We start from the raw sequence: 12546 nt of genomic DNA, 5'->3' as shown, positions 1-12546 counted from the left end.
TACCATTCCATTATTTCATAATGCAATTCAAACAACACACACTTGTGTGTGTATGTGGTGAGGGAGGGTTTTGGGAGAGGTGCCCATGTTACAGAGACTGTTATCAATGTGTATTTGTGCATTTCACTGTCCGGAAAGACTTTGATCTGTATAAGTCTGAGGGGACAAACATTAACTCAGCCACAGATACTCTTGTCAGAGAATAATTCCTAAATACAGCAATTCCTGACCCTCACAATGAGATTCTTTCACCTTCTTTGGCTTTTTATCCTGTGGCTGAACATGGATAAATCTTTACAACAGAATGGTAAGAACGTAAGATTTCTGGTCCATTTTCTCTGTAGTTGTACTGCAGTTAAAAAAAACAACATCCATGTGGCTGATCTTGCAACATATTCAACTTAATTTGTCATTTTATCAAATATTAGGACCTTAACTCTTATTTTTCTTAAAACCTCAAAGTGACAAAATCTGACAAAGATGAGAAAAAAATCTGATGTAAACTTTTTTAAGCCTTTTCTGTAATCAAATGTCATGTATCCACATTAACACTGGGGGAGTGATAGGTCTTATTCAGACACCTGCTTGAGCAAAAAGTTTAATTTTCTCTTGAATTTTGAAGGAATCTTCAAATGACCAGTATGAACAGGAAGACTGATTACAGCAAAACCTGTACACCCTATTTAGTGCCAGAGACAGATAATGATTCCTTTCTGTATTTATAAACCCATGATGATGATGATGATGGTTAATCTGATCCTGATCAATTGATACACACATTTTTTTCTCTTATTCTAGAGGTTACATGCCCCAATCAAAAACACCAAGATGTGTATGACTGGAATGTCGATTGGTGGCAGAGAATAACATTGGGTGACACTGCAAGCTATTGGTGTAAGTTAGGGTACAAGAAAACAGATGGCGCTGATAAGCTCACATGCACCAGAGATGGGTGGAGTCCAGATCCACCATGTCAAGGTATTGTGAATATTTATGCAAGTGGGGAAGGAGCTTTGAAACATCAGGAGGAGAAAATGGAGTAAATAGGTGTAATTTTCTAGTTTATCAACTAATTTTATACAATGTTTTTACCCCTAAATCTAAAATTAGGACAAAATCTGCATCACTCTGAGGATTTTGGTCCAGTAAAGATTGATCTTTTTTACTCTAATGACCCTTTTTACTCTAATTTGTCCTAGAAACCAAGAGCCGCTAAACTCAGGAACTAAAGCAGGAATTAAAACTCACTTTTTGTGAATTCCTGTTTCTGTTTCTGCAGTATGTCAGGCTTTGGTTACATACACAATACTAGGATGAGTTCATTGTTGGTTTGGCTCTGCATATGAGATTAGAAAATCGCCAGCCTTATCCTTTAAAAGCAGTTGTTAATACAGCCGAACACAGGGAGCCAGCAGTATGGATATCATGACTAAAGATAAAAAAATTCTTGTTATTTTTGTTTATGTTGAAACACAGTAGTAGTGTACTAGACTTTTCAACTACAATAAAAAAGAGTGAGATAAAGAGATGAACAATAGAGCAAAGGAGTGAATGAGAGAAATTAAATTCAACTTGTTTAGAAATTTATTTCAATGTACTGTACATACTAAAGCTGAAAAACAACCATAAAGTAGTCGGCAGATCACTATCACTCTGTGGTCTTTTCCTATAAGTTCATACAGCCACCAACAGTTATCTCTGCATTTATATATGTCACATTTATATGTGTACAAACAGCTGTGAAGTAAATGTAGCCTCATTACATACAGTATATCCTTTATTTAACCAAGTAAAAGTCTCACTGAGATTAAAATCTCTTTTAATCTCAGTGAGACTTTATGTCATATAGAAGCACTTTGTCACATTGCTATCATTAATAACACTCAGTATGTGCAGCACTGAATAATTGCATCTTGTTTTTGTGTTTCTTTTCTTTTTTCAGAAATAAAATGTGACAGAATGGTTTTCCCAAATGCAGACATTAGCAACAATTACAAGCAGGAATACAGAAAAAATGAAGAGGCCCATTATGTCTGCAGGGGTGGTCAATCACGTTTTACTCTTACCTGTACAGCAAATGGTTGGGTGGGGCAACCCACTTGTGAAGGTGAGGAAGTACAGAACACAATACAGTTTAAATGACAAAGTGTTTTCAAACTATTTTTCTATCAATTTATTACTGTTTTTACATGCATGTATTTACCATCTTGGCTGAACTTGTCAAACTTATTAACTTGCAGTCAATGCCAAACATAGAAAACAACTCCAGTGACTTTTAAATCATTAAGCTGGAAAACAGGGAAGCTCCTGTCTGATAGATAAAAGTAAGCACAAAAAGAGTGAAACTCCAAACTACTGCTAATCATCTGTCATTGACAACTGCTTTCAGGCTGTATAGAAGCTTTCCCCCTCAGTTGATGAAATCCCTCCTGCAGTCTAAAGACAGCACAAAAAATACATGTTCAATCTGCTACTTGTAATGTGAAAAACAATCTGTCAAAGCTCAAAGCCATGAAACATGGTACTCTTTTGCTGGTACTTTGGTTAGCTCATGGATATAACAGAACAATTATGAATTAAACAATAATCCTCTCTATGTCCATCTGACACAGCCATCTTGTAATTGTAAGTGGCAGGAAAATAATATATATGTGTTCTGAGTTTGTCACACAACAGAAAAATGTGTAATTAACCACTCAGCCAAATTTGCATGATTAAGAAAACCGGCAAGTGTATAAAATTAGGTTTCAAAATTGTGGAAAAATAAGCAGTATTCTATGCTCTGAAACGCTGGGGGCGAGTCCGCTGAAGGCGCTAAAAGCACAGTCCAACTGAACAGCCTCTGAGTGAACAAAGATAGAAAGGATAGGATAGATAGGAGTAATTTCCTAGTTATGTATTTATGGACAAGTGGACCAAAAACCATGCCATTATTTTTGATTGTGGGGGACTGCGGATGCAAATTAGCTTTGAGCTAACTCCGGTGCAGTGCATCTTTAACATTTAAAAACTGCACACTATCCCAATCAGTAAATCAAATCAAATAACAGAGTCACTGGATCCCCTCACTGTAGGGGTCAAGCATTCAGATCTGTACTGGCTTTTCCTTTAATTTGTCAACCGTCTGTATGTATACAGTGCATTCAAAAAGTATTCAGACTCCTTCACTTTTTTCACATTTTGTTATGTTGCAACCTTATGCTAAAATCGTTTAGCGTAAGGTTGCGCTGACAGGCTCACATGCACCAGAGATGGGTGGAGTCCAGATCCACCTTGTCAAGGTATTGTGAATATTTATGCAAGTGGGGAAGGAGCTTTGAAACATCAGGAGGAGAAAATGGAGTAAATAGGAGTCATTTTCTAGTTTATCAACTAATTTTATACAATGTTTTTACCCCTAAGTCTAAAATTAAGACAAAATCTGCATCACTCTGAGGATTTTGGTCCAGTAAGGATTGATCTTTTTTACTCTAATGACCCTTATCCACTAATTTGTCCTAGAAACCAAGAGCCGCTAAACTCAGGAACTAATTCAGGAATTAAAACTCACTTTTTGTGAATTCCTGTTTCTGTTTCTGCAGTATGTCAGGCTTTGGTTACATACACAATACTAGGATGAGTTCATTGTTGGTTTGGCTCTGCATATGAGATTAGAAAATCGCCAGCCTTATCCTTTAAAAGCAGTTGTTAATACAGCCGAACACAGGGAGCCAGCAGTATGGATATCATGACTAAAGATAAAAAAATTCTTGTTATTTTTGTTTATGTTGAAACACAGTAGTAGTGTACTAGACTTTTCAACTACAATAAAAAGAGTGAGATAAAGAGATGAACAATAGAGCAAAGGAGTGAATGAGAGAAATTAAATTCAACTTGTTTAGAAATTTATTTCAATGTACTGTACATACTAAAGCTGAAAAACAACCATAAAGTAGTCGGCAGATCACTATCACTCTGTGGTCTTTTCTTATAAGTTCATACAGTCCAATTCACCAACAGTTATTTCTGCATTTATATATGTCACATTTATATGTGTACAAACAGCTGTGAAGTAAATGTAGCCTCATTACATACAGTATATCCTTTATTTAACCAAGTAAAAGTCCCACTGAGATTATATCTCTTTTATTCTCAGTGAGACTTTATGTCATATAGAAGCACTTTGTCACACGGCTATCATTAACAACACTCAGTATGTGCAGCACTGAATAATTGCATCTTGTTTTTGTGTTTCTTTTCTTTTCTTTTTTCAGAAATAAAATGTGACAGAATGGTTTTCCTGAATGCAGACATTAGCAACAATTACAAGCAGGAATACAGAGAAAATGAAAAGGCCTATTATGTCTGCAAGGGTGGTCAATCACGTTTTACTCTTACCTGTACAGCAAATGGTTGGGTGGGGCAACCCACTTGTGAAGGTGAGGAAGTACAGAACACAATACAGTTTAAATGACAAAGTGTTTTCAAACTATTTTTCTATCAATTTATTTCTTTTTTTACATGCATGTATTTACCTTCTTGGCTGAACTTGTCAAACTTATTAACTTGCAGTCAATGCCAAACATAGAAAACAACTCCAGTGACTTTTAAATCATTAAGCTGGAAAACAGGGAAGCTCCTGTCTGATAGATAAAAGTAAGCACAAAAAGAGTGAAACTCCAAACTACCGCTAATCACCTGTCATTGACAACTGCTTTCAGGCTGTATGGAAGCTTTCCCCCTCAGTTGATGAAATCCCTCCTGCAGTCTAAAGACAGCACAAAAAATATATGTTCAATCTGCTACTTGTAATGTGAAAAACAATCTCTGTCAAAGCTCAAAGCCATGAAACATGGTACTCTTTTGCTGGTACTTTGATTAGCTCATGGATATAACAGAACAATTATGAATTAAACAATAATCCTCTCTATGTCCATCTGACACAGTATCTAGGTTTACACACAGTTTCGAGACTCATGTACATATAACCAATATGCAGTGCCAACTTGTAATTGTAAGTGGCAGGAAAATAATATATATGTGTTCTGAGTTTGTCACACAACAGAAAAATGTGTAATTAACCACTCAGCCAAATTTGCATGATTAAGAAAACCGGCAAGTATATAAAATTAGGTTTCAAAATTGTGGAAAAATAAGCAGTATTCTATGCTCTGAAACGCTGGGGGCGTGTCCACTAAAGGCGCTAAAAGCACAGTCCAACTGAACAGCCTCTGAGTGAACAACACTCATACCAAACTCCTGTATAACAATACACAATTTAAAATAGGCCTTGTTAGTAGGTGTAAGGCAAGCAACGTGGATGATATTTTAACAATAAAGTAACATTAGGAGCCACTGGTTAAATCGGCACCTATTTTGTAGGTAAATGTGGACTTGTTTCAGTAAAAACTTAACTTAAATGACTAATTAACAAGTGATCCATCACAATCATTATTATGTTAAATTGTCGTTTTTTTCTATGTAGTTTGCTACACTTAACGTTAGTAAAAATAAGATAAAGGAGCAATTGCCTCTCACGTCTTGCTTTTTGGTGAAGTGCTGCCCACACAGTTGGTGCTAAAGCCGAAGCCACGGGCGGCGGCCAGTGTCTGCCGCTGCTGGCACCACATCCATTGACTCTACCCGTCTTCCAAGCCGAACAGCCGGTGCTGAAGCCGAAGCCGCTGGCGGCTCCACCCATCAATGGATGCTTCAGCTGGTTTAAACTAACTCCTTGAGCACTAATGTTGACCGGAAATGGTCCCATTTATCAGTAACAGCAGATTATTAGAAGTGAATCCCAGTTGTCTCTGATTAAAGTTTGTAAAACTACCTGATGTAAAAATAGTAACTATGAGTATGTGTGCTCTAGTGTTTATATAGTGAGGGAAGGGTCATGCTAGTAACCCATCTACATCATCGAGCCACCATTTCAGGCCCGTCCAAAAAATCCTGAGCACAGAAATGGTGAAAAACAGTTTAACGCTCTAACTCCACAATTCAGTACTACATAATTCACAGTCTTTTCACATGTTTTCAGCAATTATTTTCTAACGTGTAAAATGTGTTTAAAAGAGATCTCAGATTTTCCTTTACACAGACTTTAAAATGCATTGTTTTGCAGCTTTGAGGTGCAATAAGTGCAATTACAGCTTTTACATCCTAAATTAACAGCAGCTGTATTTCCTCGTTTTTTTAATTTGGCGTAAATTTCAAATGTCAAAACTTGCTTTTCTAAGGAGAAGGCAAAATGGATGGAGTGATAATCCTGTCCTTGTTATTTTGAATCTATATTCATTCACCACATGCTTGGAAGACAACGTTGGAATAACTTTCCCATGTTAAGTCCCCCTCCATTCAAAATATGTTTTTCTTCTTCATACTTCAGTTGGATGATTGAGCTTCACTGTGCAGAATGATGTATGTGCCAAAAAGTACGGTGGCCCTGAAGTGACAAATAGGAAAACACAACAACTCACAAAACACAACAACAAATAACAAAAAACAACAACAAATCACAAAACACAACAACAAATAACAAAGCACAACAACAAATAACAAAACACAACAGCAAATAACAAAACACAACAACAAATAACAAAACACAACAACAAATCACAAACACAACAGCAAATCACAAAGCACAACAACAAATAACAAAACACAACAGCAAATAACAAAACACAACAACAAATAACAAAACACAACAGCAAATGACAACAATTACCGATTTGTTGTCGTGTTTTCTCTTTTGTTAATTTGATTTGCAATTTGTTGTTGTGTTTTATTATTTGTTGTTGTTTTTTGTCATTTGTTGTTGTGTTTTGTTATTTGTTGTTGTGTTTTGTTATTGTGACACAGAGCTAGTTTGGACAGAATCCTGGTCCAGTATCCAACTTGCACCTTCAGCGCACAAATATCAAGAATGGACTTTTTAGCAAAGTCGAAGACATCTTGTGTCCAGCAGTTCAACTTTTGAATTATATATAATATTCATAATTTCTGGAATTTTGAATGAGGGAGAGGAAGTAGACGTCTTTTTAAGGATTTTAACAGGATAATTGAACTTCTTTCAAAAAAATCCATATCAGACACAATATTATATGACATAATATTCACGGTAGAGCATTTTTCATTCCTCTAAAAACACATCTAGAGGAGATCTTTAAGAAATATAATAAATGTTTTAAATCCTAAACCTAATAATATTTCCAAATATACTGCAGTCAAGCAGTTTCGGGCCATTCACAACCATTTTCCTACCTTGAAACTCAATATTGTTTCCGCTTTGTGGGTGTGATCAGTGGTAGAAAGTACATTTACTCAAGGAGTATACTGTACTTAAAGTTACACTTTCCTTATTTTTAATAGTGCATTAGTTCATCTCTCAGTATTGACTGATTTCCCAAAGCCACTCAACCCCAGATCCTTTTGTTTCTGTTGAAAATGTAAATCTTCAGCAGAAATAACATGTAAACAACATGTTTAAAATATATATTTTAATTTTTAAAAAAGGGGGCTCAGTAATTTTCCTAAAACAGCCAGGCACTGTAGTTTTCAGCAAAGGTTACTCAAACAGTAATAGTAATCGTTCATTTATTGGGGACTATTTTCAGCCACTTGGTTCTCCAGTGAATATTTACAGCTGCAGTGTACTGTATGCATGTATGAGGAACTGACTTACTGTTCATGTTCATGGTAATAAAGAACTGTAACTTTTTCACCTCAATTGGTTATGACACAGAATTTTGGAAAAGAATAACAATAATGCATCAACTCTGTCTGACCTCCATGGCATGGATGTGAAATGTCCGTAAACCCAGCAGGGCTTATTTGTTAGCTGATTATAAATCATCAAACCTACAGTCCAGAGTAGCAAGCTAGTAAGAGATTTGTGGGGTGATGGCTGACCATCTGCTCTGTGTAGGAAAACCACTCGGTCACTGGACAGTCTGTAGTTTGTATGTCATTCATAATGCACGTGGATCTTAAGGATTCAACCAAGTTAAATTGATTTCATGGAACAAAGACTCGTGGATTTTCCTTTTATTTTTCTTTAGCCTGAAGGCAAAGCTTTCAATTTACTAGTCCATCTACATTCCAACTCTCACCTATGTTCATAAGCTTTGGGTAGTGACTGAAAGAATAAGAATGTCTCCATTTAGGGGTGGCCTGGGCACATTCAGCTGGTAGGAGACTCCAGGGCAGACCCAGAATATGCTGGAGGGATTTTGTATCTCATATAGTTTGGGAATATTTTAGGGTCCCTCAGGAGAAGCCGGAGGACGTTGCTGGGGAGAAAGAAGTCTTGGTTACCTTGCTCATTCTACTGACCTGGACCCAAATAAGCAGTGGAGAATGCATGGTTGTTTTTTGTTTGTTTGTTTGTTTACATCTAGCCATCTGTTAAATCTGGAGTAAAATCAGGTGAAAAGTTTAAATTATGTAGAATGTAACCTTAATTTTAATGGCATTGGATTACCATATTTTGAACACATGACAGGTTATATATCTGGGTAAAAATGCTTAAAAAAGTGAAAGTTGTGGCCTCTCTGGGTACGTTATGTTTTCATTCTGTTATATATGCCAATGTATGGTTTAAATGACAATACATTTGAACTTGAATGGTGTTAGCCTAGTCAGCAAGGTTGCTGAAAATCATTCTATGAATCTATACACCTATCTCCATTCTGCCACGAGATCTTTGCCTTGCATGTCATGCTGGCCCACCTGGTGTATCCTGCATTGCGTGCCTTGACTTGCGACATGCCGTGTACTGTATATTGACAAGTCTGAAAGGTTCCGTCTACCTAATTGGTATATTGAGATCCAAGATGCAAAGGCCTGTCATCAGATGTCATTATCTTGATAATGTAGCCAGATTAAAAGCATGTTAATATCAGGATGTAAATGTAGTCATATGAATAACAATAGATATACATATAGACATAAAGACCATGAGAAAAATAATTACACAGCTTTTCTGGAAACTATTAATTTATATTTATTTTTGTCATAATGTCATAATAATGTCTAAACTTCTACTTTCTCTGTTATCACCCACATTCTTTTAGTTCCTTTGCGCTGTGGAATACCACCTCACCTTGCAAATGGAGTCACCAAGACCACTACTAAACCTCGATATGAGCATAGTGAAAGAGTTGAATACATGTGTCAGCAATACTACATCATGGAGGGCGAGCCTTTCAAAACCTGCAACAATGGTGAATGGACTGGAGAGATGAGATGCCACCGTAAGTCATAATTCCCTTCATATTTTTAATCTTGCATTTTGCGCAATTATTTTACATAGATAAAAACATTAATTGAAACTACTGAAATGTATAAGTTGCTCTGCCAAAATATGCTGATAACATAATCAAATCTAATTGGCAAGCCAGGATGATATGGTGCACAGGATATAATTTTGCATCAAGTTTGTTTTCAATATATATTTTATTTTGGTTAATTTGTGCATCATGTTTAACCTCCAAATTCATTCAGATAATACAAAAGATTAAATGAGTGTTTTTGACAGGTCAGAAACACTGTTAAATTTCATATGTACCTGAGAGAAAGTACCAGAAAACTGGTGAATGCTGCAAATTATGCTGATAATATCACAACTCTGCTGTACAAAGCCCAAATACAGTAACTACATATTTGGTGAAAATTAAGTTGAGACAGGAATCTGACTTTTTGGAATCTGTTATTACAATATAAAGATTATGTTGAAGAAATGTTTAATTTCTGTAAGTCAACATGTTAAATTGTTACAGAGATAGACTGATAGACAGCTGAAACAAAAGCGATACATCAAGTGAAAGCTAGCTGGTGAGATAGACACTTTCTATTGCAGATAGTTTAAAGTAGTGCAGTATCTGCATTTTTCTAGGTTTTAGGTTCTTCTTAATTCAAATATAATTACATTTAAATTGTGTATGGATTTTTTTAACCGTTCAAATGGACAAGAAAGATGAAAGAACACATTTTGTTTGTACATAGATAGTTTCCACTGCAGATAGTTTAAAGTAGTGCAGTATCTACATTTTGGGGGGTTTTAGGTTCTTAACCAACCTAAACAGACATAAAATAAAGGCAATATAACCTTCCTATCGGTTTTGTGGTTTGCTGGCCTGCAATGTGTGCTCTCTATACAGAATATTGTAATTTAATATGATACTGATGAAATTCTGGTGAAATTCATGTGATTTGATATCTTTTAAATCACATATAATTACATTTAAATTGTGTATTGATTTTTATTGATAACCATTCAAATGGACAAGAAAGATGATGATACTGATTACATACTAAACATGTATTTTTACCCAACATTGGCAACAATCATATATGGAGTATGCTGTACATTCAGTCATCACATGAATGTTATTTATCTGTTATTTTTTACAGAACCCTGCACCTTGGATAGAGAAGTCATGAGCACACATAATGTTAACCTATTAAATATTTATTTTATTCAATATAAATTAATAATACATTAAATATCTGTTAATCAATTTTAATTTAACGGCATAAACCTTGTAGAATACTGATTTCCTAAAATAAATTCAGCTTCATTTCCCTTGTCAGAGCTTTTTTTTCTCATCTTTCTCAACTATTTCCATAAAACAGGAGCAAACAGCTGATGTGCCAGTTGGTTTAGTTCTCCTTTTCCTTTAGCTTGTTCTTGATCTGTGATCTGATCACAGTGTCAAGATAAAGAGAGTGCTTATTAATACCAGATGTAAATACAAAGACTAAATCATATCTTGTTATCAGAATAACATGCCCAGATAAACAGCACATGTTAATACTGACTGTACATATAGTCATTAAAAGTCACAATGGAAACATATAGATATACAGGCTTCTATAAGAAAGACTTACAAGAGCTTTTCTGAAAATTACTTATTTGTATTTATTTTTTTAGTTGTTTCCATTTACATTCACTTTTAAGGCCACAAAACATGTGACTGCAAAATATTGTGTAACTGCAAATCACAGTCAAACATCTGTCACTCTAGAAAAATGTCATATTTTCACCTCAATAATGTCTAAATATTTACTTTCTCTGTTATCACCCACATTCTTTTAGTTGCTGCAGGCTGTGAAAGACCACCTGTCCTTGCAAATGGAGACACCACGACCAGTGCTAAACCTCGATATGAGCATAATGAAAGAGTTGATTACACATGTCAGCAATACTACATCATGGAGGGCGAGCCTTACCAAACCTGCAACAATGGTGAATGGACTGGAGAGATAAAATGCCTCAGTAAGTCATATTCATATTTTAATCTTGCATTTTGCGTAATTATTTTACATAGATAAAAACATTAATTGAAACTACTGAAATGTATAAGTTCCTGGGCCAAAATATGCTGATAACATCATCAAATCTAATTGGCAAGCCACGATGATATGGTGCACAGGATATAATTTTGCATCAAGTTTGTTTTTATTATATGTTTTATTTTGCTTAATTTGTGCATCATGTTTAAACTCCATTCAGATAATACAAAAGATTAAATGAGTGTTTTTGATAGGTCAGAACCACTCTTAAATTTCATATGTACCTGAGAGAAAGTATTCTGCTGTACAAAGCCAAAATACAGTAACTACATGAAGAAATGTATTATTTCTGTAAGTCAACATGTTAAATTGTTACAGAGATAGACCAATAGACAGCTGAAACAACAAAAGATATAGCCATGAACGCTAGCTGGTGAGATAGATACTTTCCATTGTAGATCATTTAAAGTAGTGCAGTATCTTCATCAATCTAAAAAGGTATAAAATAAGGCAATATAACCTTCCTATCTGTTTCATGGTTTTCTGGCATGCAATGTGTGCTCTATATACAGAGTATTGTAATTTAATATGATACTGATTACACACTAAATATATATTTTACCCAACACTGACAATAATCATATATGGAGTATGCTGTACATTCAGTCATCACATGAATGTAATGTTATTTATCTGTTTTCTTTTACAGAACCCTGCACTGTGGATAGAGAACTCCTGATAGCACATAATCTTGCATTCAGACATAAAGGTGCAGATAAATTGTATTCAGCCCATGATGATGTAATAGCGTTCCGGTGTGTCACAGGAACAAGACATGACGGCAGAGTGGGAATGCGTCAGAAGTGTAATGATGGTGTGATGGACCTGCCAACTTGCCATTAAGAGTTTTAGTCAGCTGGAAGTGTTAAACATGAGCTGTCTGGACAAACATGTAAAAGATAATCAGAGTTAATTTTTTAATGACAAAATTAACAGTTGACAGTTGTGCACTGGTCCACTGTCTATACTTCAGTTTTCAATATTAATAAAACATATACAGTTTGTTCACTTTGTTTTTTCTGCCTTCACAATCAGACGCATGTATATGTTTTATGCGAGTAAACATTTGTGATAACTGAAAACTTACCTCTTTAGACAGATGTGGTCTAGACAGAAAATTTACTCTATAAAGATATTTTGTGATTGTATTTTTAAAAGGTAAAACATTTCTACCTTTGTTTTTAAGTGAGAAAGAGGAGCTCTACTTGGCCA

General features: G+C 35.2%; 1 protein-coding gene across 1 annotated transcript; it reads left to right on the top strand.

Annotated features, from left to right (window-relative positions):
- The first annotated feature begins 4388 nt into the window (after window positions 1-4388).
- On the top strand, window positions 4389-12342 carry LOC121899946 (complement factor H-related protein 1-like). Its single transcript, XM_042415728.1, has 4 exons — window positions 4389-4418; window positions 9054-9233; window positions 11078-11257; window positions 11984-12342. The coding sequence occupies exons 2-4, from the start codon at window positions 9149-9151 to the stop codon at window positions 12175-12177; spliced, it is 459 nt and encodes a 152-aa protein (XP_042271662.1). The 5' UTR covers window positions 4389-4418; window positions 9054-9148; the 3' UTR covers window positions 12178-12342.
- Window positions 12343-12546: the final 204 nt, after the last annotated feature.

Source organism: Thunnus maccoyii, chromosome 7, assembly GCF_910596095.1.
Source record: "Thunnus maccoyii chromosome 7, fThuMac1.1, whole genome shotgun sequence".
NCBI lineage: Eukaryota > Metazoa > Chordata > Actinopteri > Scombriformes > Scombridae > Thunnus > Thunnus maccoyii.
The sequence above is the reverse complement of the archived record's forward strand: the minus strand, read 5'-3'. Positions and strand labels throughout refer to the sequence as shown.

Bases quoted from the DNA above. Each gene is read 5' to 3' on its own strand.
- LOC121899946 (XM_042415728.1), top strand. From the start codon at position 9,149: ATGTGTCAGCAATACTACATCATGGAGGGCGAGCCTTTCAAAACCTGC. The intron at 9,234-11,077 runs GTAAGTCATAAT...ACATTCTTTTAG, and splicing joins TGGAGAGATGAGATGCCACC to TTGCTGCAGGCTGTGAAAGA. The intron at 11,258-11,983 runs GTAAGTCATATT...TTTCTTTTACAG, and splicing joins TGGAGAGATAAAATGCCTCA to AACCCTGCACTGTGGATAGA.